At 44.0% G+C, this 27,735-nt stretch overlaps 1 protein-coding gene across 1 annotated transcript in view; it reads right to left on the reverse strand.

The window, feature by feature from the left end:
* Positions 1 to 27,735, reverse strand: part of DSCAM (DS cell adhesion molecule) — a 779,527-nt gene that overhangs the window by 276,565 nt on the left and 475,227 nt on the right. The window contains exon 20 of the mRNA XM_082245233.1: positions 17,976 to 18,109. Coding sequence (XP_082101359.1) covers positions 17,976 to 18,109 — 134 coding nt within the window. The remainder of the gene's footprint in view (positions 1 to 17,975; positions 18,110 to 27,735) is intronic.

Below are 27,735 nucleotides of genomic sequence, written 5' to 3' on the forward strand. Positions count from 1 at the left end.
CAAAATGGATTCAATTCATTATTTTCCTCAAAATTCTACAAACAATATCCCATAATTGACAACATGAAAGAAGTTTGTTTGAAATCTTTGCAAATTTTAAAAATTAAAAAAGTCACATGTACATAAGTATTCACTGCCTTTGCCATGACACTTAATTGAGCTTAGGTGCATCCTGTTTCCACTGATCATCCTTGAGATGTTTCTACAACTTGATTGGAGTCCACCTGTGGTAAATGCAGTTTACTGGGCATGATTTGTAAAGGCACACACCTGTTTATACAAGGTCCCACGGTTAACAGTGCATGTCAGAGCACACACCAAGCCATGAAGTCCAAGGATTTGTCTGTAGACCTCAGAGACAGGATTGTGTCGAGACACGAGGCACAGATCAGGGGAAGGGTACAGAAAAATTTCTGCAGCAATGAAGGTCCCAATGAGCACAGTGGCCTCCATCATCCATAAAGGAAAGACGTTTGGAAAGGCAAGCGTCATGTCTGGAGGAAGTATGATGGTGGCTGCATCATGCTGTGGGGTGTTTTTCAGTGGCAGAAACTGGAAGACTAGTCAGGATCAAGGGAAAGATGAATGCAGCAATGTACAGAGACATCCTTGATGAAAACCTGCTCCAGAGGGCTCTGGACCTCAGACTGGGGCGAAGGTTCATCTTCCAACAGGACAATGACCCTAAGCACACAGCAAACATAACAAAGGAGTGGATACAGGACAAATCTGTAAATGTCTGAGTGGCTCAGTCAGAGCCCGGACTTGAACCCGACTGAACATCTCTGGAGAGATCTGAAAATGGCTGTGCACCGACGCTCCCCATCCAACCTGATGGAGTTTGAGAGGTCCTGCAAAGAAGAATGGGAGAAACTGCCTAAAAAAAGGGGGGGGCAAGCTTTTAGCATCATACTCAAAAAGGCTTCAGGCTGTAATTGGTGCCAAAGGTGCTTCAAAAAAGTATTGAGCAAAGGCTGTGAATAAATTATGTACATTTGTTTTTATTTTTAATAACTTTGCAAAGATTTCAAACAAACTTCTTTCACATTGTTATTATGGGGTATTGCTTGTAGAATTTTGAGGAAAATAATGAGTTTAATCAATTTTGGAATAAGGCTGTAACATAACAAAATGTGGAAAAAGTGATGTGTTGTAAATACTTTCCGCATGCCCTTTATGTCAAACACAAGGTCTGCAGGCGGAATGTGGCCCACCAGGCCTTGTCATGTGGCCCTCACACACCGTTTTGCAGCCCTAACATGTCAGAACCCCATTTTGCCACCTCTGGCTCTCACCCTCCGCTCTCTGCTGTCACTTGTAAACACAGAAGACTTCTGTGTTTACAAGGGACAGCTAGCACAGAGAGCACCTCAGTGGCCCCTAAAACTAACGAATCCCTGCATGCACTCATGGTGGGGCATGGCGGGGACAGATGTCAGAACCAGAGAGAGAGAGGGAGAATGATCTTCCTGCAAGGCGAGGCAGAGCCACCTACACAGAGAGTTAATACAGCTGGGCCAGGTAGCACACACCTAAAAAAAACAACAAGAGAAGGGCGCACCGACCTTGTGCATTACCACTTAAAAGTTTATTAAAATCAAAGAAGGGTAGCGTACAATATACTCACAAACGTAGCATATGAACAAGCATATAGGAAATGGGCACCGCTCGCTTCCAGGACACTTCTCTACTGCTGGATAGCGAGATGGCGTCCTCAAAACCTGATGTGGCTTACGCGTTTCGAGGGAGGAACCTCTTCCTCAGAGCCAAAATCTCCACGGTGCCCATTTCCTATATGCTTGTTCATATGCTACGTTTGTGAGTATATTGTACGCTACCCTTCTTTGATTTTAATAAACTTTTAAGTGGTAATGCACAAGGTCGGTGCGCCCTTCTCTTGTTGTTTTCTTGTAGTGCCTTTTGGATACCCTTGGTCCTGAGGGGGGCAGCAAGACCACTTCATTTGTGTCATAAAACTGCCTAGAAGATTCACCTTCCCGCATACCACTTGAGCGCAGGAGAGATATTGTTGTTTTTTGGAAATCAGCACACACCTAAACCCTGCACTCTGTACACAGCACACCCCTGAACTCTGCACTCTGTATGTACCATCCTCGTGAACCCTGCACTCTGTGCATAGGACACCCCTGGAATGGCACTCTGTATATAGTGCAACCCTGAACCCTGCTCTTTGTACACAATGCACTCCTGAAGCCTGCACTCTGTACATAACTCACTCCTGAACTCAGTACTCTATATATAGCGTACTCCTTAACTCAGCACTCTGTATGTAGTGCACTCCTGGACTCTGCAAGCCACATACTCCTGAACTCTGCACTCTGTATGTACCGGACCCCAGCACTCTGTACATAGCGAAACCCAGAAACAACCGGCCCTTCGAGGGCAACCATGCTGCTAATGTGGCCCGTGATAAAATTGAGTTTGCCATTCTTGTATTCTGCTATGCTGCCATCCCTGGCTAGCATGGTTAATAATGTCACTTCTTGCTAGATGCATCAAGGCACTGCTCATTTGTCAGGGGTAAAAGACTACCTCTTTCAATGGCAACTACTCTTTAAACACTTGGAATAGGGGAGCAAAAGTGCTTGTAGACCTTAGATCATGTCCTTGGATAGGTGTCAAATTCAAGTTTCCATGTAATCTATGTTCTGACCAGAGCTTCCTTATCTATGACCAGTCACTTTTCTAGGATTATTGGTTTTACAGTGCTTGGAGTGGAATACCCCTTTAAGAAGCAAAGGCGCTTGATTTAAATTATCTATAGAGAGAGTGAGAAATATAGAGACTGCCATCATTGACTGCATATCAGGAATTCAGACTCCACTCGTTACACACTTGTTCCAGGACAGTGACTTGGAATGTACAGAAGATAGAAACAACCAGGCAACTAGCATTTTCAGAATTAGGTCAGCAGCAGAAGTCTTCGCCCTTCTCTCAGTACAGGTTTCCTTTAATCTGGACCGGTAAGATGGATCCTTTGTGACATAGCTGTGTCTAACTAGACATGAGAGGGGAGAAGGGATTATAGCTGACAAAGCTGCGAGGCTGCTACAATTTGCATTGCTTTCAAATCCCCGTATCTAATTGGTCACGAGTTACACAAGCCGCTCTCCAGAGACCTAAATTGGACATTTAGCTCTGTGAGACTTCTCATGTTTGTGAACATAAGGATTTCACATTTCTACAGGTGTCTGAGAAGGAACATGAGGGCAAAAAAATATTCCATCTGAAAGTCAGCTGATGTGACCAATAATCTTCAGCTGCTTGGTGCCACCTAAGGCAGCAACCAAAACTTTATTTTTTAACCCAAGATAGATCGATTGAAATAGTGCACCCTCTGTCAGGTTTTTACTATTGTTTGTGTCCCAGATGGAGAGATTTCTTGCTCACTTCCTGGCATTCTGACATTGGGACTGGAAGCTGGGGGAAATCTTGGCATACGTTTCGGCACACTCAAAACAGCTAGGTGACCAATAGCAGTGCAGTAAAGCAGTGGCAACAACGTAGGTCGCCATTAGAATTCAGTCCAATTGAAAGCATGTAATCAGCACACCTAAATCTTCATCAATGTCGTTAATCATATATAGTGCCTGTTGCCTGATGAAGGTGTTCATCGACAGCTCTAAAACGTGGCTATCTGTAGGTGATCAATAAAGTTGACCTTGATAAAAGTCCAGGTAAGCTCTTCAAGTGCTTAGAATCCCTTAGCACACAAAAAGCAATAAAAAACATATTCATGGAGTGGAGGAGGGCTTGAGCCCTATTGAGGCGATTGCCCTCAGCTTTTGTCCCTCAAACATTCTACAGTATGTGTCAGGAGTCCCCAGGACATGGGCAGAACTGGACAGGGGTTTGAACCCCCCTTCACTCTATCCAAAATATAGGTGTAACTGCTAAAGAAAGGAGTGTAGGCAAAACTAGGAGCCTCAAGAGGGTTGCTTATGTTAGAGAGTTTGTTTTCACTTTTGATAGCCTTGTCACGGGGTAGCGTGGCAGAGCCTGACGTAAGAGGAGTGGCTTACCAGGTAACTGGCGTGGCACAGGTTCACCAGAGGCGCGGAGTCTAAGTGTTAGCCGGTTTTCACCAGGGCCCCAGATGGTGGGGATGGACTTGGCTGCTTGCTAACACCAGGTCGCGGCCCCCGGATTCCCTGGGAGAGCCAGGAACAGGTCCAGGACCAATAGCCGGTAGCAGGTAAACAGATCAGGACGAGACAGGAGGATAGTCAGGACAAGCCAAGGTCAGGGCGGGCAGCAGGTAATCAGAATCCAAAGACAAGCCGGGTCAGGTAAACAGGAACAGCGGATATAACAGGCACAGGATACAGGATAGCTGAAGACAACACAGCAATCACCTAGAGTGACAGCTGTGTTTAAATAGGCCCTTTTGGCACCAATTTGGTAGCCTCGAACTACACTGAGGTAGCCTCAAACTCTACCGAGGTAGCCTCGAACTCCACAAAGGTAGCCTCGAACTCTATCAAGGTAGCCCTGAACTCTACCAAGGTAGCCTCGAACTCCACAAAGGTAGCCTCGAACTCTATCAAGGTAGCCCTGAACTCTACCAAGGTAGCCTCGAACTCTACAAAGGTAGCCTCGAAATCTACCAAGGTAGCCTCGAAATCTACCAAGGTAGCCTCAGCGCATGCGCATAGGCGTTCGCCGGTTAGCGACGCCAGTGCGCCTGCGCAGGATATGGAGTCCCTGACAAGTCTTTTCTAAACTGGAACAAGGAGAAAAGCAACGACTTTAGCCACCAAGTAATGAGACAACATGGATTAATAGGAGTTACAGTGATGCTACTGGATATTGCATAGAAAGGTCCCTTACCTCCTCTTTTGGATGTCCCCTACAATTGCTGCCCATTCCTCCTTTCCCTGGATGCCATAGCAAGCCATGTGCTATGAAGGCATCCCTGAGCCACACTGAGTGTGGACATAGACACACACTAGACTGGTAAGCCATGTCCCAGCTACCTCCTCATAGAACTTTGACTATACCTAACCTCCCGCAGCCCTCAGTGTTTCCTGTGAGACCAGAAAGTGAGGAGAGCAGTAGTGCAGCTGAGACAGCACTGGAGTGGTGACAGGAGCCAGTTAAGTGTTTCGTGATGGGGGTGGGTAAAACAGGTAGTGATGTTTTGTTTTTTACCTCAATTCAGAAAGATCATTAAAAACTTGATGTAAGAGCCACTTTAAAACCACTATAAGGCTGCTTCTAAAATGTATCATGCTTTTTAAAAAACCACATAGCAGGCTTTAAATGTTTTGCACTACAGGGCATATTGTTAAATAGCTGGTTGTTAAGGACACCGTCAGGTACCGGCTCCTTAACAACCAGCTATTCATTGGTTGTTAAGGATGCCAGCGGGTAGTTCTTAAGAAGCTGGAACACACCAGTGTCGTTAACAACCAGTGATAATGCCCCTCCAAGTGGCCAGCATTGCCAGTGAAGTCCAGTTGTTGCAGCCTCCTGTGATGAGGTGGCAACAATGCTGCACTGCTCCTGGATTCAGAGCAGTGCTGTCACCCTCATGTAGGCTGTGCCTGCTTGCCCTACAGTAGGATTAAGGACCTGTTACAGGGGGCGTGGCTATCAACATTGTCACTGATAATCAGCAAGCCTGTAGCTTGTCAATCAGCATTGTGATTGTACACAGCGGGAGTCTGTTAGCCAGTCCCGTCCAATGATTCACGGCCAGGACGTGCTGATCGACTGTGTACATTTACAGCCAAGAGGTCTGTGTTGACCTTCAACACAGCGCTCTGTACGCAGAAAACAATCTCTCTGTTTTACAGGGATGAGAAACTGAGAGATCATTATTAAAAAGCAGCACACTAAGTCACTCACCTACCATTAGTAGTATAAAAAAAAATAAATAAATTGCAGTATATATACCAGTTTGTAGCCACTATAACTTTCACCCAAACATGTAGCAGAATACATTTTGGCAAAAATTTGTGAAGAAATTCGATTTTTTTAAATCTTGTATTGGATATGTTTTATAGTAGAAAGTAAAAAATATATTATTTTTTTTTTTCAAAATTTTAGATCTTCAGTTTATATTGCGAAAAATAAAAAAACGAGTGGTGATCAAATACCACCAAAAGAAAGCTCTATTTATGTGAAAAAAATAATCAAAATTTAGTATGCATACAGCGTTGCATGACCACCCAATCGCCAGTTAAAGTAGCACAGTGCTGAGTAGAAAAAAAATGGCTTGGTCATGAAGGGAGGTAAAATCTTCCGGAGATAATGTGGTTAAAGAACACAACTCCTAACAAAACCATGCTATAGGTACTGACAAGGTAAATAAAGTCAGTCACCATTTAAATTGTATGTCAGACTTGGGGGCGTGGCCGGGATATGAAACCGCACGGATGCACAGGGCTCTAGCTCCGCTCCTGTCTTCATCCTATCTTCTCCATCGGCATCCATCCCTCACATCTACACCCCTTAAACGCTCACCCTGGGGTCCAAGAAGACGGGCGGCACCGGGGAAGCTGCGGTCCGCTAAATCGTCCCAGAACTCCTCTAGGCCTTCGGGTCCCGCGGCGGCCATCTTGGACACGAGGCCTTCTCCGGCGAAGATGTCTGTTGACAGTCAGATCGCTCAGGGCTCTGGCGGCTCCTCGGATCCCTCGCCGACCGACATCCTGGAAGCCATAAAGGCATGCAAGGACACACAAATTGTATGTCAGACTTAGAGGTTTCTCCTATTTACCCTAAAAAAGTGAAATGCTAATCGTGAAACAATTGTTAATTTGCACATTTGCAATCTGTCTGCATTTTATAGAGTAATTCAAAAATATAAAAAAAAAGATCAAAACTGCATTTTTCTTTCTGCAAAACCAAAAACAGCTTACCTATCATCTTATATATTTGACATTATTACTACATCATAATCAGCATAACCACACACAATGAAGGTGATTTATTAAAGGAATTGTTCCCTCTTCCTAATCTGCACCGGTATTTACTTTAAACATCCAGTTATATATATTTAGGTTATTTTTTTTAAGTTCCATTCGCACCTGATTGAATGTTCACCAAGAAATGAAAATTACCTATTTCATAAGTCAGCCCTAACGAATTTGTAGAGCTGAAGCCCCGATGCGTAGGTGTGGAGTGCTTACAGGGAAGAAGTCAAAGACAGGAAAAAAATTTAAAGAGAAACACTGCCATCTGCTGTCAAGAATTGTTGTAGTATGTGTCACAGAAACAGCTCTATAAAATTTAGCAAGGGGTAAAAACAAAGGTCCAAACCTTAATTTAGTTAAACACGGACCACTGACTTAGCATTATTAATTAATAGGATACGCCTGAATACTGAACTTACAATCCACATATTACTAGAGAAAAAATCTGTAGAGCAACATTCATAGGTCACATTCCCATAAAAGGTACACTATACAGCCAAAAGCTTGGGGACACCTGACTATCACACCTATAGGAGCCAACTGGACATCCCATTCCCTGCTCCATTAGAATAAATCCATTAAGAACTGCCCCTCTTTCCCTTTGCAGCTATAACAGACTCTATCCTTCTGGGAAGGTTTTCCACAAAATTTGGTGTGTCTCTGGGAATTTGCACCCATTCAGCCAAAAGAACAACTATGAGGTTGGGCACTGATAATGTTGGATGAGAAGACCTGGCTCTACTGTTCAGTAGGGTTTATAGTAGCTCCCGCTCCCAACTGTCCCTGATTTTCAGGGACTGTCCCTAATTTGGAACAAAGTCCCTCTGTCCCTCTTTCCTCATCATTTGTCCCTCATTTTGGTCTGATCTATATAGTTGTATACAAAATGCATATTTCCCAGTGCCAAATCTTTCATCCAATTTCTAAATTGCTGCATTTATAAATTCCTATAGCCAATATAAAGGAATAGTAGTGATAAAAAAATAAAAAGCACATGTGGGGTTAACTATTTTTTTTTTTTGCATAATTCCCTCTTAAGTGGGTGTTTCAGGGTGTCTATCCTATGCCTACATACTTTTTCTAATAGGTGTCCCTCATTCCCATCTCAAAAAGATGGAAGGTATGGGGTTGAGGTCAAGGCTCTGTGCAGGACACTTGAGTTCCTCCACACCAAGCTGGTCAAACCGTGTCTTTATGGAGCTGGCTTTGTGCACAGGGGCACAGTCATGCTGGAACTGAAAATGGCCCTTCCCAAACTACTGCCATAAGGTTGCACCCATTCAGTCAAAATAACAAATATGAGGTTGGGTACTGATGATTTTGGATGGGAAGACCTGGCTCACAATTGGTGCTCCAATTCATCCCAAAGGTGTTCAGTAGGGTTGAATTCAGAGTCCTGTGCAGGAACCTCAAGTTCCTCTAAAACAGACTGGTCAAACCACGTCTTTATGGAGCTGGGTTTGTGCACAGTGGCACAGTAATGCTGGAAGAAAAAGAACTAACTGCCAAAAGGTTGAAGTACACAATTGTCTAAAATATCTTTGTATGCTGTTCCATGAACAGTATCCTTCAATGGAAACACCGAAACTCATTATTTGGGGGGATGTCCACATACTGTCGGCCATGTAGCGTAGATTTTACGGAGCTAAAATTAAGCAAAATCTGCCAAAATCACTAATAATGTTGCCCTCGTCAATCAAAAAGTTAAATACATACTGATCTGAACAAGAAAAACAATCTAACCAGGCTTTTGGTTGGTTGCCAAGGATATTCCAGGTTCTGAATTAATAAATATAAAATCCTTTGTTCTCCAGCTCACATTCAGTTACCATTGATAAGACATATTCTGTCTCTCGTTGCAAAATCACAAGTGTGATTTGTTCGGTTATATAATAAATGTGTTCCCATTCTGGGGGTAAGAGGAATAATAGGGATAAAAGCAGTTCAGTATCTGGGGGAGTTGAAGAAGCGAGAAGAGACCAGGATCAGCAATGCAGCAAATGTCTCACTTGCCGGACACGGCAAACAATGAATATACAGGAACAGTGCAGGGTAATTGTACATACACAACCACAGAAAGCAGGATGGCACAGACTACAGCAGAGCTGCTTAACCCTCTTCTGATCAGGGGTCACTGATGTCCAAATGTCCAAGCTAAATTTAGCAGCGTCAGTTCAAAGTTAAAATGACAATAATTCTGTCACTAATTTGCATAGCCTGTGTAGCACCCTCTTAGGTAGGTGCTAGAGAGTGAGTATAGTTTTGGCTTTGTCTGCCTATCAGAGGAGCAGCAGGCAAATTCTATATTGTTTTTTGCTTAACAGAGAGCAGGATCTGTGAGTTAGGTCTAGGGGGTTAGGTTCTGGTCTAGGGAGTGTCCACACTGGTCCAATAGGAAGGCATATTGGACAGTGGAGGAAACCAGGCCAATGGGTACACAGGCTTTGATACAGTCTCAGTGATTGGCAGTGCAATGCATTCTGGGGTGTGATATAAAAGCCAGGAGCACATGTGCTCGGGGTCTTTGGCTGGTGAGCAGAGTCTCCTCCCCTGCATTGGTATAACATGGTCACAGGCAGTCGGCCTAGTGAACCAGAAGGAAGGAGCTGAACCCAGAGGTCCAGGAGAGCTGACTAGAGGGGTTGTGACACTGGAGAACCTGTAAAAACAGTATTGTGAGTACAGGGGATTGTGTCTGATGGCCTGACCTGTGAGGGGGCCACCCCAGAGTAGAGTAGTCAGAGGACAGGTATCAGCTGGTGGAATGAAAGGGGGTGCTAGGCAAGTACCCTGAAGATAGTTGCTCAGTCAAGTCTTCATTACAAAGACCTTACCTTCAATTCATCTAGTGGCAAGGTCAAACTGCAGCTTGGCTGTACCTTCAGATAGGAGTCCTCATCAACTGTGAATTGTTCAATTTTGGAGTATCCCACTATATCCCTTCTCCCATCCCTATTTAAAATAAAACAAGAAAAACAACCACAACCCCTAGACTGATCATTGACTGAGACGGAAAGTAAAGTGTTACGTTTGTGCATGCAGTTGCTAACGGTAACCCAGAGGGACCCACAAAGGTGAAGAATTCAACAGTCCTCAAGGGGGCAGTGCTACACCTGTCATAGCTGGCATAGTGATCACATGGCTGTGAACCAATCTGATTGGTTCCCGATCGTCAGCTGGGACCTAAGCTGCCAGTGACAGAAGGGATTGAGAGCCAGCAGTTGCACGGTATCAGCAGAACACTGTTTATTAACATCTACCCAGCATGCCTATTACATCCAGGCCAAAGTCAACATAGGTTTCTGGAACAGCAAGCAGCCACCCATGCCTTATGAGATGTTCCTGTGTGTACTAAAGGTTACTGCCTTTCCTACCAGTACCATATAAGTTCTCATTGTTGCTATTGCAGTTTGTGCATTTTTGTGGGTGGAATTTTGTACTGTATTCTTTCAGATCCAACAGAGTAGGGTGATCGTTTTCACTGCCCTTCTACTTGTCAGTTATGGGTTTACTGCGTCTTTCAGCCTCTATGCCTGTATTCTTGGTTTGCCTTGTGCAGCTATAAGGCCTATTCCTGTTAGCAGGGTTTTGTTTTGGCCGGACAGTGACAGTACTTCATTTCACCACCTTCGGCACTGGCCTTGTACTCACTGACTGTTTAGTTGTAAACATAGAAGTCGGTACTTGCTTTCTCTGCCGGCTTCTGTGTTTACAGTGACAGAGCAAACGTTGCACTATATCTTCTGTGATGTGATCATTCTTCAATAAAGATTTGGACGTAATTAAGGATCCGTGGTGTGCTGGCAAATAAGTACATTTGATTCAGGGAGCCCAGGCACATAGCACTCACTACTACAGGAAACACAGAGGAGGAGATCAGCTGCACCAGTTTTACCTCAGCAAGTCCTCAAGCAGCCCTCGCCTCCAGTCAGGATAGAGAACCTCCATTGGTAAGTACTTGCTTTTCCACAGGAGCACCTATCTCTGCCACTCTGCACTGGAAAGGAGGAAGGGGAGCTCTGTATTGGATGGTATTGAGGGGACAGCTCTGTGCTGAGGGGGGAATTGAGGGAGAGCTCTGCACTGAGGTTGGTATTAGGGGGAAGAGTTCTGTACTGAGGGAGTATTGGGGAAGAGCTCTGTACTACTAGGGGATATTGAGGTGAGAGCTTTACACTGAGGGGAGTAATGGAGGGAGGACTCTGTACTAGGAGGTATTGGGGAACAGCTCTGTACTAGGAGGTATTGGGGGAGAGCTCTGGACTAGGGGGTATTGGGGAGAGCCCTGTACTGAGGGGGTTTAGGGGGGAGCACTGTGCTGAGGGGGTTTGGGGGGGAGAGCCCTGTACTGAGGGGGTATTGGAGGGAGAGCCCTGTACTGAGGGGGTTTGGGGGGCAGCCCTGTGCTGAGGGGGTTTGGGGGGAGAGCCCTGTACTTAGGGGGTATTGGAGAAGAGCCCTGTACTGAGGGAGTATTGAAGGGGGAGCCCTGTACTGAGGGGGTATTGGAGGGAGAGCCCTGTACTGAGGGGGTATTGGAGGGAGAGCCCTGGTACTGAGGGGGTATTGGAGGGAGAGCCCTGGTACTGAAGGGGTATTGGAGGGCGAGCCCTGGTACTGAGGGGGTATTGGAGGGGGTATTGGAGAAAAGTTCTCTACTGAGGGGGTATTGGAGAAGAGCCCTGTACTGAGGGGTTATTGGAGGGAGAGCCCTGTACTGAGGGGGTATTGGAGGGAGAGCCCTGGTACTGAGGGGGTATTGGAGGGAGAGCCCTGGTACTGAAGGGGTATTGGAGGGAGAGCCCTGGTACTGAGGGGGTATTGGAGGGGGTATTGGAGAAAAGTTCTCTACTGAGGGGGTATTGGAGAAGAGCCCTGTACTGAGGGGGTATTGGAGGGAGAGCCCTGGTACTGAAGGGGTATTGGAGGGTGAGCCCTGGTATTGAGGGGGTATTGGAGAAAAGTCCTCTACTGAGGGGGTATTGGAGAAGAGCCCTGTACTGAGGGGGTATTGGAGAAGAGCCCTGTACTGAGGGGGTATTGGAGGGAGAACCCTGTACTGAGGGGGTATTGGAGGGAGAGCCCATTACTGAGGGGGCATTGGAGGGACATCCCTGTACTGAGGAGGTATTGGAGGGACATCCCTGTACAGAGGGAGTATTGGAGGGAGAGCTCTGTACTGAGGGGGTGTTGGAGGGAGATCCCTGTACTGAGGGGAGCATTGGGGGAGAGATGTGTACTGGGAAGAGGAGGTGGTTGGGGAGAGAGTTTTGCACAGGGGGTGGTATTTGGGGTAGCTCTGTACTGTAGGGCTCTGTAATGGGGGGGGGGGTCTCTGTAGTAGGGGGTTGGGTGATGTTTCTGCACCTATTCTCTGAGAACAAAAAAGTCCTGATTGTTAGTATGATATAAGTGTAGCCAGTCAACTGGTGTGGGTACATCAGAATACAGTTCATCTGGAGGGGACGGGGTTGTGGGAAGCATGGACAAAGCAAATCTTTGCTTGAAGCTTGAGCTACTGGTCTCCGCAAACAAGTTGAGTACTTTTTTCAGCAAAGTAGAGAGGGATAGCCAGGAAAAAAAGAAGAACCAAAAACATTTCCGACTGGCTACAAAAAATACTAAATATTCACTTCCAATATTTCACATTTTCTTATTTGATTTTTACATTTATTTTTTAGCCCTGACCATAAAAATAAAGAAAATTTAAAATAGCGCAATAAATTGCATTTAAACTTCAAGAACACAGGGTTGATAAAGAACAAGTTGATTCAAGAACACAGATCAAGTGAGGTCTTCTCAGTTTTTCTTATGCAAGACTCATAATGTGTGTGATCAAGGCCACCTCTCTGGAACAATACTACCACTGAGTCACTTGCACACAATAACGCATCTGAATAGAAATACATGTTTGTTGGGAAAAGGCCACCTACAGAACTATAAACACAAGAGCAAAGTGAAAAATATTAGCAATCAGCACCGTCCAGAAGTGGAGAAACTAAAAGTCCCAGCTTACCAGTTCAGATGAACCCTTCCAGATTAGAAGACTTCTAACAAGAGCAGGAAGGATGGATAGCCGCAGATCAGGGTTTTGTAGAAAGAAAACAAGTCCAGAAAATAACTGCAGTATGAAATTGAATACTTGGGGTATTAAAGTGACTCTGCTGCTATATTGAAAGAAGAAAAAATACATCCCTGCAAAGTGAACGAAGGAGACTCGCCCATTCTACTGATAAACTTTCCTGCTTTGACGAGAGAAGTATGCTCAAAGATCTGCATTTGACACTTCCAGGAGTGTCAGACACTAGTGTCCCCTGCTGCCCTCTAGGGTTTCCTCAGCTGCCCTCTATGGTTTTCTCTGGTGGCCCCTACATAGTAGAGTCCATGTGTAGCTAGAAAACCTAAGCTTATTAGTGTGATACTTGGGCTAGCCAACCAATTGTGCAGATGACAGCACAAGGCACTTGACTTGGTGGGGAAGGAACTCCAGCCTTACCTTCAATCTTGCACATTTGTACAGGTTCCTCTTCTCTACTGAAATAGCTTACTCTGATTTCATTGCACACTGTGAGCTTCTCTCACATTGTGCATTAAAAGCTGTGTCAAGTCAAATAGAGCTCGCCTCATTTCCTGGCTGAAGGTTGTTCAGCATCTTCTAGCCCAGGGGTGTCAAACACAATTTTATTGCAGGCCGCATCAGCATTATGGTTGCCCACAAAGAGCCAGTTGTATCTGTAAGCAGATGTCCAGAGCAGCCAACCCTCCTTACATCTGATGTCACCATCACCACTGCTGCCAGGAAGGAGCTGGGGGTGGAGCTGGGAAGCAGAAAGTGCAGGGCCTGGTGGAGGACCAGAGGAGGGCTGCACAGAGAGGTGCAGGATCTGTAGAAGGAGTTCTGTCACCCTCTCTGCTGACCGGGGGGACGGCTCTAGATGAGCTTCTCTGCAGCTGCATGGAGAAGCTCAGGTTCTAGAAGAATAGTTATGTTCTTATCAGTGGCAGCTGGTGCTCCATGGGCCGGGGGGGGGCAGCAGATGGACCGCACAATACCCCCCCAGACCACACCAGGCCGCACACCATTTCCACCCCCATTGCCGGCTCACTCACCCTGCCTGGACATGTGGAGGGAGGGCAGGCAGCAGCAGCAAATGATGGCGGCGGTAGCTTCTTCTCCCTCAGTCTTCTCCGTCTCCTCCCTCCTCCTCCATGGCCAATGGCATGGCTTCTCCTTTCGGCCAATCGGGAAATGGGTCTCTGGAACCATGATTGGTCAGGAGGAGGATCCGTGTGACAATAGTGAATATTCATAGTCTCACAACTGATTACTGTGCCCGAGCCCACCCTTTTTTTTTTAGCCTTTTAGAGCCCCTGGCTCCAATCACATGGTTGAAAAAAAAAGCCCCATTGAACTCCATGCGTCTGGCGCCCTCCATGCGTCTGGTGCCCTGCATGTAGATTAGGGGTCTGGACTCATGGATAGGGGGGCGCCCCGCGTCCCCAATGCACCAGCCACCACTGGTTCTCATCTCTGCTGCCAACTGCTGAGACAAGGTGGGGGCGGAGACAAGGGGGTTGCCGGAGCTGCAGAAAAGGTGTGAGAGCCACATGAAATGGCCTAGGGGGCCACATTCTGCCCACATGTGATAAAGCCCTTTCCTTCCCAGTCTGGATGCCTCTAGTCCATCCCTTTCATTCATTGGATTTTGTTTCTTTCAATCATGAAGGCTCAGCATCACATGTGGGCAATACCTAGGGAGTTCTACCTAAGAAATACCCACTCTTTAAGACTGACTTTCACCCATAAAGGCATTTTTCAGATTTACAAAGCTTGTTCTAAGAGCCACTTGACCGCTTGAATCAGGGCTGAGGGCTTTTGTCAGGAATACGGAGACCCCTCAGCCATGATCTGCCTGCATTGCTTAGTGGAGCACAGAGACCTAGTGATTACATCATTGAATTTTAAACAAGACATGTAATTAAAAAAGAAAGTTTTTTTTATATTACTATATATTGAGAACGTGGTAGGAAGGAACCAGGGAAGGCAAAATATAAAAAGATTAAAACTCAGCTTCAACTATTTTACTAAGCAAGTTACACTACAGGGGAATGGGAGATGCTTTAAAAGGACATCTACACCAAAATAGCTGCCCTTAAAGATAAGGCATTATAAGAGACAGTACAAAAAAATGTAATTATTACACATTGGGGTTGATTTACTAAAGGCAAATAGACTGTGCCCTTTGCCAGTTGCCAGTTACCAAGTCCAGTTGCACATGTTTTCATTAGTAAAGGTTGTAAAGCTTCACGTTGTAAAAAAAATAGCCAATCGGATGGAAAAGGAAAAAAAAAAAAACTCGCTTGCACATGACTGGAAAGGAAGTAAATCAGCAGAGCTTTACCACATTCACTAAGCTCTGGGGAAAATGAGTGCAACTGCCCTTGCAAAGTGCACAGTCTATTTGCTTTTAGTAAATCTACCCCACTGTTTGGCACACATTTACTTAAAGCAGTGTTCCAGCCTCCCCTCTTCCCCTCCAAAAATTAAAAGTCAGCGGCTACACATACTGTAGCTGCTGACTTTTAATATTAGGACACTTACCTATCCTGGAGTCCAGCGATGTCGGCACCACAGCCGATGTTTCGGGTGTTGTCGGGTGCTGCCGCTGCCATTATCGTTGAGGGAAGCCGGCAGTGAAGCCTTGCGGCTTCACGGGCGGGTCCCTAATACGCATGCGCGAAGCACGCTGCGCATTCAGATTGGCACGTTGGCGGGGGAAGGAGGAGGGGGCCAAACTTCCGAGGGACAGCGCTGCGGTGCCTTCTCCCGGAAGTGGGGAAGGGTACCTGTCAATAACAGGTACCCATTCCACCCCCCCCCCCTGAAAGGTGCCAAATGTGGGGGAGGGGAGCAAATATGCGGAAGTTCCACTTTTAGGTGGAACTCCGCTTTAAGGTGAAAAATTACATCTTCTAGGTCCTGTCAGAATGTTTATACTGCTCTGATAAACAGTGTCTATTTATGCAAATAAGCAAAGATATGCAAGTAAGGAGATTCTTAATTTATTTCCATAAATCAACAAAAATATGAGATTGTTTTAAGTGGAACTAACCTGAAGATAAGAAGAATAAATTTTGTGCAAAAATATATATACTTAATAAATACTTCAGTGCAGAATAAAATGTCAAAAATATAATTGGTGATAAACACAAAATGTGGAACAAAATTCAATAAAATGTATCACACAGATAATGCGAGAAATTTAATCAAAGATTATTATTACAGAATATCAAGGTAACCAAAACCAATGACTTCTAAAATATGAATAATAGCCTACCAAAAGTACACAAAAAATGGCAATGGCAATGACAATCTAACAGATAACAATTGCATGGACAAAACTTGTTACACCATGCATCAGGACTTGTTAAAAGTCCAGATAGTTTTGGTAAAATAAACTTCTATTAAGTTATTCTATTATTAAGAATACATCATAACTGACCCATTTATTATGGCTAAAATTTGCCAAAATTCCAAGATAAGAAAAATTAAACCAACCATACTGCAGTTAGAATGGTCCAAATTCAAATCTTAATGCTACAAGTTTAAGGGTAAGAATGATTCAGTCAGGTGTATAAGACCCCGTTCACACTGGGGCGACCTGTCAGGCGACCTGGTCGCCTGACAGGTCACCGTAGGTCGCCTGCCATAGAGTAGCTGTGGACCCGTATAGGAGCGACACAAGTCGCTTTGACTTAGAAAAAGGGTCCGGAGCTTCTTTGGGGCGACCCGGAGCGACCTGCATTGACTTCAATGATATGAAGTCCGTGCCGGCCGCTCCGAGGTCGCGGTGCGAGCTGCGCACCGCGACCTGTGAGGTCGCCCCGGCAAGTAGCGTCGCCCCAGTGTGAACGGAGACTAAGGCAAATTAATTGCCTGTAGGAAAAATAGAAATATATACTTTACCAAACAAACTTCTATTTCTGTTGCCTGCGATGTCACGCTTGTGTAGCCTCAGCTTTAAATATGACCCATCAGTGTCCCAGAATCTCCTTCAAAGCATCTTACTCCTTTCTCGGTCTGTTCAATTCCCTCCTGTCTCTAACTGACATGAAACTTTTATCCTATGGGAAATGTAGGCGGGGAACTTTTTTTTTTTCATATGAAAAATACCTCAAAAAGGGGCCTATTTGTTAAGTTTCCATAACTCGGACACAACTTTGAACAATCACCAGGGAGCACTGTTGGATTACGATCAAATTTGGGACATTGAATTTACTTTCATTATTTTCCCAAAGATAAATATTTTGACCTAGGTCTAGAAACGAAATATAAATCTCATGGAGGTCGTCTACCACCTCAGTTTCAGTCAAGAATAAAAGCTCCCTTTAAGATATATGTTTGTTTGGATAAAGTTTACGACCACAGTCTCAGAATACCCCTTCTTTCCATACCTTAAAATGAAGTAATATAGATCAAGACACAATTTAGTTCTTTACACATAAGAAAAGAAAATAGTGTACATATCTACCCAACATTATATATTTAAAGTTCACACCTACTATATCGATAATATAACAAAACATTGTTGCTAATATATTTCTTACACATTATAATGTTTCCTTTAGTATATTTTTTTACAGCTCATTTAAAATATGTTTATCATTGTTCATTGTGAAACGCAAACAAGGCTTCAAATATCACCCTCATTAGTATCTAGTGCCATTATGGCTGGACTCTTATCTGGTGAGATGTCAAAAGGGCCTCTTTATTTGTGGCTTGCAGTCTTAGCTGGACTTTAAAATTGTCTGTAAAGAAATCTTACTTAAAGAAAATGAACTTTCATTCACCCCATGACAAAATGGCTGCTAGGCTGCCCAGAATTACAATATGTATCAAATAATATGTATGGGCATTATATGACTCCTTTTTTTTTTTTTTTTTTTAGTCCAATAGTCCTGACAGTCCACTTTGACTCTACAATTTTTTCTAAAGAAACAAACATATACAGGTATTAAAGTCTTGGTACTTACCGTAGGGTAGGGGTGTGAGCAGAACACTGTGTACTTCCGGATTATTCCATTCAGTTTCAAAGGGGGGAGCCATGATACATAAACAATGGAAGCTGAGGCTGCGGCAGCTTTAATACCAGCAGTGGGACCTGGAACTAGAACCAAAAAAGAAGGTTAATAAATGGTTACAAACAAAACATCACCCGAGACTCGACCTACATACTGACATCATGTAATAAATCATAGCAGTTAGTAAAAAAAAAAAAATATTTTGCTTGTTGAACTGATCTATCTGATCCCCAGTTGGCTGTGATGGACGCGATCACTTTTAGCTTTATAAAATAGGCCCCAGGAGATCTACGGGACTGAAAGTATACTAATATGTCCCTTTCAAGGCATGCTGTTTCAAAGATTAGCTCTCATATTTGTTGTGAAATTTACTGACCAAGTATATTTTTTGCTGGCAATGTACTTTATTCTCATCATAAACTTCTCCATAAGTAAAGACTTCAAAAATACCCAAATTAATAAGACATATGGAAACTGCTTGAGCACCCATTACATTAGTTTACATACAGTATGTTCCCTGCACCATACTGGGGCAATTTACAGGCAGACCTAAATTAATGAAATGTAAAATCTAATAAAAGTCCTGATCTGAGAATGGTCCCCAAAATGCTCCACAGATGAGAAATTCTACCCTGTACATGAACTATATATTATAATTCTATACTTTTGTATGCTGTAATACTAAGGAGAACTTTTCTAAACAGAAGATTCTGAAAATTATAGTTCTATTGGAAGAGATATTGAAAGGCGGCTGACTTTCTGTCCTGTAAGTTTTTATACATTCACTTTGTCGGCGCAAGGATTATTTACGGTCTTGATGGCGGTCAGACATTCAAGTGCAGACTTGTGTCTGTCATCAACCTAATGCTTGCTGGCCATACATATAACAATATAAAAATAAATAATTTCAATAGAAGAAATGTATCATACAGAAACTGAATGCATTATAAAATGATTTCAGTCCACAATTGATCACTTTTGGCAAAACGGGACAATCTGGAAAATCCAATTAAAAGCAACCATATTGTCAAGATGATAGATAGATAGATAGATAGATAGATAGATAGATAGATAGATAGATAGATAGATAGATAGATAGATAGATAGATAGATAGATAGATAGATAGATAGATAGATAGATAGATAGATAGATAGATAGATAGATAGATAGATAGATAGATAGATAGATAGATAGATAGATAGATAGATAGATAGATAGATAGATAGATAGATAGATAGATAGATAGATAGATAGATAGATAGATGACCCCCAGTCTCTGTTGAGATTTCAATGATCACTAATACTAAACTTTAAGTCTGGATTCACACTGAATTCGGATGTGGCTCACAGCAGGGATCTGGTGCGTCCCTGTTCTCTATTTCAGGGACAAATCAAGCCCAAATTTTTGCCTGAATTCTGACCCAAAGATGCACAGGACCCTTGTGCAGTCTGCTTTGCAGCTGCCCCAGAGGTGTGTGAGCTGGTTCCATTGAGAGCCAGGCTTACTCTCCTGTCCATGCGAATTGGAAAAGCATTCAATTTGCATAGGTGTGAACCCAGCCTAAAGTGGAAGACAAGTCAAAAACTAACTAACTAAGCTTTAATCTGCTCCCACTCCCATTCTAAGTTTAGTCTATCTTCCCTGGAAAAGGAAAGATGCCTAAACTTACCTGTTCTGAAGTTGTTCTGGTCCAGTCACATGAGCGGCGTCCAGCAACCGCTTTAGTGTAGAGGAAAGACAGACAACAGAGACCCAATAGTAAGCCTACAGGTGATGTCATCCCCCAGGCTCTGCATCCGTTGTCGGCCATCTATCCTCTTCACTGAAGCCAAAGCTGGCGAGATCATGTGACCAGACCATATGTGACTTCAGAATAGGTAAGTACAGGCATCTTTCCTTTACAGGGTAAATGGAATAGTCTTAGAATGAGGTAGATTTAGAGTAACTCCACATTTGTTCAGGAAAAAAAACATTCCCCTCTGGGTAATCGATGTACATTGCAAGGATTATAACAATCTTTGTTGCAGATTCCTACCTTTTGTTATTCTTGATAAATAGCTGTTTGTCTATGTCAGTGTGCTAAGTGAATCTGTATGGAGTGGTTTTGTATTTATCAATCAGCTGCTGCAACTGTAGGGCTCTAAAAATAAAAATGGCAGGGTCTGTATCCCTTTAGATATGGTTTCCTTTGGGAGCATCTCATCATAAATTACATTTTTATTGCAGGGGATGTACGAAATCGATTTTGTATCTTAGTGCAGATTCTAAGAAAATCAGTGAGACAATCACAAAAAAAGGAAATTATATATCTGGAGGGAGGGGCGTTCTGTATATAATTTGTGTACAGAACACTTCCAGGTAGCCATATTGCATATCGCAGAAAATTACAGAACTGCAGATTAAAAGAAACAATATTTTTTAATAACATTCAATTACAATATGGACTTGTGTTACAATTGCATATGCTATATTATTTTCTTTTTATTTGCTAATTTGTTTTGCCATGAAAGTGGAGTTACCCTTTAATCTTAGTTATGTCTTGACTTACCTTCCACTTTAGCTAAAAAAAAATGGCCATGGTTCAAACAGTACCATAGAACAATTACACATTTGTTAGAAAAGAGTCATTTTTATTTTGACAAGTGATTGGAAAATAGGATTTTTGTCTTACCGTAAAATCCATTTCTCTGATGTTCATTGACACAGCTCCTGATCTTCTTAACCATTGGGTTATACTGCCCCCTACAGGAGTAGGACACTAGGCAGGAAAAAAAGCTGGACTACGCCTATGCGCAGTCCCAGGGAGTATACAACCACTCTCAGCTATAGGCACTCAGTTTTGTTACAAGCAGAGTCAGAAGAAATCCAACTCCACAGAGGGGTGGGTGCTGTGTCCGTCAATGAACATCAGAGAAAAGGATTTTACAGTAAGACAAAAATAAATTTTTCTCTATCGTTCATTGATGGACATAGCTTCTGATCTTCTTAACCATTAAGATTTCCCAAAGCAGTGTTAAACATGAGGGATGGGAACAGCAGAAAAAAATTCCCCAAGGGTAAACCATAGCCAGCTGGGTAACATGGAGTTCAACCAAGAACAACTGGAGCACATCTGAAATATACAATACACCATAAAAGAAGATCAGGTCCTCTAAGCAGCAGCCAGCAAAAACTTGCGGTCAAAAGAACCTTCTGCAGATGCCAACACATCCACTTTATATACATTTTGTAAAAGTGTGCACCGACGAACAGGTGGCCACCTTGCAAACCTACGTCACTAATGCTTGATGACAGAAGCCCAGGAGATACTAAGCAACCTTGTAGAGTGATCCTTGACAGGGGAAGGAGGAACCTGTCTCCTGATGCAATAGGCCTGAACCACTGTCTGTCTGATCCATCTGGAAATGGTCACAGAAGAAGCGGACAATCCTTTGTGGGGTCCGCCCATGAACACAAATAGAGAGTCTGACTTCCTAAAAGACTCTGTAGCTGCCAGGTACACAATAATTGCCCGAACCACATCCAAGGCATTAAAAAGGCATTTTCCTTCGGATGTTTTGCCTGGGACACAGGGAAGGAAACACAATGTCTTCATTCAAATTAAAGTCAGGGACCAACTTAGGAAGAAATGACAGACAGGGGCGAAGCACCACCTTATCTCTGTGAATCACCAATAAGGTGAATGACAGGATAACGCCGCCAGTTCTGACACCCTGCGCACAGAGGTGATAGCCACCAAAAAAGGCCACCTTCTAGGGAAACGCAAGCAGAGAAACCTCCTGAATATTTTCAAAGGGAGGCTTCTGTAGAGCTGAAAGCACCACATTAGGATCCCAGGACGGCAAAGGAAAATGATACGAAAGGTACGCACAAGGGAGTGTGATGCCAAAAGTCTTTGGAAAAAGACCGCCAAAGCCAATACCTGGCCCTTGATGCTACTCACGGCATTTCTGTTCAACCCCCCGTTGAAAGAAGTTTAAGATCCAATCCACCGAGAAGGAGCGAGGATGAACCCCAAGAGACTCACACCACGCAATGTATGTCTTCCATGTACGATGGTAGAGCTTCCTAGAAGTAGATTTCTTAGCTTTCAACAGCGTAGGAATCACCGACTCAGACTAACCTCCATCCTTCAGCACCTGGCATTCAACGGCCAAGCCATCAAAGCCAGCAACTGTAAAGCAGGATGGAAGATTGGTCCTTGGGGCAGCAGATCCTCCCTGAGAGGAAGACCCCAAGGAGCATCAGGGACCAGCCGTACCTGATCGGTGTACCAAGACAGGCGAGGTCAGTCTTGATGGAATCCCTTCTGCTTTGATCCTGCATAGGAGTCGTGGCAGAAATTTCAGAGGGCTGGAACGAATCAGCTCACCTTAGAATGCCGGCTACTTACCGAGCCGCCAGGACACTACTTGTGCCATCTTGGTGATTGACATAGACGACGGCCATGGCATTGTCCAAACTAATTTGTACCAGATATCCCCGAAGACAAATTGTCTAATGAGCCAGACAAAGGCTGATCGCTCAGATTTCCAGAACATTAATTGGCAGTCTGGACCTCCCCACCCGGACAGGCTGGTGTTCGTGATGACAACCGTCCAGTACAGGGGGAGAAAGGATTTTCCCTGTCAGGGTGCCAGAGAACAAAGCCACCTCTAGAGACCGTGGATCAAACAGCAGCCTGCAAAACCTTGCGGCCAAAGGAAGAATCTGCAGATGCCAACACATTCACTTTATAAAAGTTTGTAAAGGTGTGCACAGACGACCAGGTAGACGCCTTGCAAAGATAGGAATAGAAAAATATCAGCGCTAGGACCTAAACCTAACTCAAAGCAGCTAAACACTTAAGGTCCAGATATAAAACCCGTATACATAAGAGTAAGAGGCCAATTTGTTTTATGCTGTTTGTGAATAATAAAGCTTACCAGGTTTACACTATTGTGGGCTATTTTTGTCTCCTATATCACCCATGAGGAGGAGTATATCCTGGAAGCAATGTTTGGCATATGAGTCTTTCTGGTTGCCTGTATATATTGATCTAAGGAGGAGTTGTAGCCTGGAAGCATTTTTGGCACATGAATCTGTCCGAGGGAACTGATTATCCTGTTGCCTGTGTTTATTGATCTAAGGTGAGAGGCCAGTTTGGAAGGTGGAGGGTTGTGTGACCAACTATCTGCACCCGGCTCTTTTTGATCATATACCTGGACTTCACTGCACCTCTGTGGGCTGTCTCTTTGGACTTTTTATTTGATTCATGTACTCCACTACGGACTTTATATCATACATCTAATTAGTTAATTATCGTAGCGCTACACTGTTTTTATTTCAAGACGCCTTGCAAACCTGCATCACTGATGCCTGATGACAAAAGGCCCAAGAGGCACTAAGCGCTCTAGTAGAGTGCGCCGTAACAGGAAAAGGAGGAACCTGACCCTTAATTGAATAGGCTTGAAACACAGTCTGTCTGATCTATCTGGAAATGGTCGCAGCAGAAGTGGACAATCCCTTCGGAGGTACGTAAGTGAGCACAAAAAGTGAGTCTGACTTCCTAAAAGACTCCGTAGCTGCCAGGTACACCCTAATTGCCCAAACTACATCCGAGGAATGCAAGGCAATTTCTTTAGGATGTTTTGGCCTGGGACACAGGGAAGGCAGCACAATGTCTTCATTCAGATAAAAATCAGACACAACCTTTGGAAGGAACGAAGGACAGGGCTGAAGAACCACCTTATCTCTGTGAACCACCAAGTAAGGTGAACGACTAGGCAATGCTGCCAGCTCCAACACCCTGCACACAGAAGTGATTGCCACCAAAAAGGCCACCTTGTGGCATAACGTAAGCAGGAGAACCTCCCTAAGATTTTCAGAAGGAGGTTTCTGGAGGATTGAAAGCACCAAATTGAGGTCCCAAGGCGGCAATGGAAACCGCAGTAGAGGAGCCAAGTGTCTAACTCTCTGGATAAAAGTATGCACCAAGGAAAGTGTGACCAATGGTCATTGAAAGAAGACCACCAAGGCAGAGACCTGGCCCTTGATAGTACAAGGCCAGGCTCTGCTCAAGTCTCCATTGGAGGAAGGTCAAGATCCGAAGAGACTCAAACCACGCAATGTAGGACTTCCATGTACAATGGTAGATCTTCCTAGAGGTCGATTTTCTAGCTTTTAACAGCGTAGGAATCACTGAATCAGACAAACCTCTATCTTTCAGCACCTGGATTTCCAAACCTCTGCACCTTCCTGTTGAGACGAGAGGCCAACAGGTCCACCTCGGGAGTACCCTACCGGAGGCACAACTGATAAAACACCTCCAGATGAAGTGACCATTCTCCCTGGTCCTGTCGACTGAGGTAATCCGACTGTCAATTTTCCACCCCCGGAATGTGTACAGCAGAGATGGCTGGAAGAAAACGTTCTGCCCACCTTAGAATGCCGACTACTTCCCGAGCTGCCAGGACACTTCTTGTGCCCCCCTTGGTGTTTGACATAGGCCACAGCCGTGGCATTGCCTGATTGAATTTGCACTGGACACCCCTGAAGACGATCTGTCCAATGATCCAGACAAAGTTTGATTGCTCGGAGCTCCAGTACATTAATCGGCAGTCTGGACTCTTCCAGTGTACAGACCCCCTGAGCAGAATCTTTTCTGAGGATGCCTCCCCACCCAGACAGGCTGGCATTCGTGGTGACCACCATCCAGTACAGGTGGAGAAAGGATTTGCCTTGGCAAAGTGCCGGAGAACTAAGCCACCAGATTAGGGACCCTCTCATACCCTGGCTCAGCCAGATCAGATTGTCTATAGACTGTGGATTCTTGTCCCATTTGACCAGAATCTCCCTTTGCAGAGATCTTGTGTGGAGCTGTGCACAGAAAACCACCTCGAAGGCAGACACCATCAGGCCCAGCACCCGCATGCAAGTCCGAAGGGATGACCGTCTGCTGGACAAAAGAAGTTGAATTGCTTCCTGCAGTTTCTGGAGTTTTCCAGAGGAAGTAACACTCTGGGACTAAGGCCGAGTTCAGAGTCAGACCCAGATAGTCCAGATTTGTGGACAGAACCAGAGCAGAGTTCTGAAGGTTCAGAATCCAACCAAAATCCCTCAGAATTCACAGAGTAATCTCCAAGTTGTCCAATAGAGCAGTCGGGGACTCCGCTTGCAGCAGAAGATCATCCAGGTACCCCAGTACCACGATCTCCCGCTGACGCAACAATGCCAGCACTGCAGTTTTAGGAGACTCAGAAGATTGACCCTCCTGGAAGTGCTGTTATCCCTGTGGACTTTAAGAGACAATTTCTCAGGATCAGAGCATTGTTCTGCAGCATGGCCAGCAGGAGAGGTAAGTCTTTCTTCTCTTCTTTTACAGGTCTGCATTGCCTGGTAAGCTGTGCTATAGTAACATCTTGAATGCCCTAAATTGTCATCAATCAGTATTTTTTTCCACAAAAGTATTGTTTATCACCACTGCAAGTGGCTTCCTTTCCTGCCTTTGCCCGCCATTCTGAAACCCTGTTATTTCCATCCAAAAGACAGCAGGATTGTAAGAAGCAGTAAGCTGTGTAATAATTGTGAATTGTCATTTACATTCAAAATAGCCCAAAAAAATCTATAAAATAGTGTGTGAGCAGTAAATTCAGCTAACCTGTGCGGTACAGATTTTAGTGAATTCAATGATCCAAGTTTGGCTGCTAAAATGTTTAAAATACCGAAAATGAAAATAGCAAACGCAATATGCTTTTGTTAATTGTGCTCATTGGCTGCCTTTAAGAATGTCTGACTCACAATGAGGGTTGCTGGAAAATTAAATCTAACATGAATTATTTCAAGCCTGACTGTATGCCGATTGACTGTACTGTATGCAATAGATAGTACCATCACTTTATTACAGTTTATTGTATTCTGACCAGCTAGTGCCCTCTGGTGGATAGTTTAAATAATGCCAGAAATAGAAAGAGTATTGTATGTAACCCTTGACTGCAGTTAGTGCATAACAAAGGAAGATTAAAAAATACTTCTTTGGATAAATTATCTAAGATAGCAATGGTCAGTTTTTATTATATAAAAAGTCCTGAAGTGTGGGAACAAAGGGACACACATAATATTTAGTGTATATAATGCCACATACAGTAGACATGCAACAGAAGCTGGTCGAGGACTACATGTATACTGAAAGACATTGGTCAGAGACTGCATACATGCTCTGGAGGTTGTTGGAGACTAGGGATATGCTTCAGAAGATAGTCATAAACTGGGGGCATTCTTTAGAAGAGAGCCACAGATTGGGGATATGCTTCTGGGGACCGCCGTAGACAGGGAACTTGCTTTAGAAGACAGCTGTAGACTGGGGACATGCTTCAGAAGACAGCCATAGACTGGGGACATGATTCAGAAGATAGTCATAAACTGGGGGCATTCTTCAGAAGAGAGCTGTAGATTGGGGATATGCTTCAGAAAACAGCTGTAGACTGGAAACTTGCTTCAGAAGACAGCCATAGACTGGGGACATGCTTCAGAAGACTGCTGTAGACTGGGGACATGCTTCAGAAGATGCCTGTAGACTGGGGACATGCTTTCGAAGATGACCGTAGACTGGGGACATGCTTCAGAGGACGGCCGTAGACTAGGGACATGCTTCAGAGGATGGCTGAAGACTAGGCAAATGCTTAAGAGGACGGCCATAGACTGGGCACATGCTTCAGAGAACGGCAGTTGACTGGGCACATGCTTCAGAGGGCGGCCGTAGACTAGGGACATGCTTCAGAGGACAGCCGTAGACTAGAAACAGGTTTCAGAAGACGGCCATAGACTGGGGACATGCTTCAGAAGATGGCCAAATACTGAAGTCATGCTTCCGAAGACAACAGTAGACTGAGGACATGTTTCATAAGACTGGGGATATGCTTTTTATATTGGAGAGTGTGGCCACAAACAAAAGATTTAAATCTGCATGTGCAGATGTCAGTTAGAAGACAGGGATACCATCATGAAGGTGTTTATTTTCCCAGCAAGATAACATTACAGAAGGTCATACTGGTTGTGCAGATGTTGGAGACAAATCTGCAATATGTCCACTGGTAGTACTTGTTATGTTCGTACACACAGGTACAATAATTTGCCTATTGACTATGTAATATATACTTTCAAAATACTAAATGTGAAAAACGATCTAGTGCAATCTTTTGGTTTAATTTTTTGTCTCTTGCTGAAGCGGTTGCCTGATAGATACTAAAGCAGTGGTTCTTAACCTGGGTTCGATCGAACCCCAAGGGTTCGGTGAGTCAGTCTCACGGGTTGGGCGGAGGTCATTTCTGAACTGGTCTCTGAAAGACAACAGCAGAAGTCACCCTGATTTGCAGTAAATATTCATTATTATGTTTTTGTGTGAGAATCATGTTTTAATGGTTTTGTTCTTTGTTCTTAATGGTTTTGTTCTTTAATGGTTTTGCTCATTTTGCGCACCTATGTATAAATATATACCTAAATATATACCTATGTTTTGAATTTGAAAAAATCATATTTTATTTTTCCAATTAAGAAGGGTTCGGTGAATGCGCATATGAAACTGGTAGGGTTCAGTACCTCCAACAAGGTTAAGAACCACTGTACTAAAGCATACACAGGTTTGTTTCCCTAATGAAAGGGCATTTTTTAGTAGAACTGTGGCCAAGCTTCAGGGATCTTCAAACTATTGCCCTCCAGCTGTTGCAGAACTA

This window comes from Pelophylax lessonae (assembly GCF_965119305.1).
Source record: "Pelophylax lessonae genome assembly, chromosome: 2".
In the NCBI taxonomy this organism is placed as follows: Eukaryota; Metazoa; Chordata; class Amphibia; order Anura; family Ranidae; genus Pelophylax; species Pelophylax lessonae.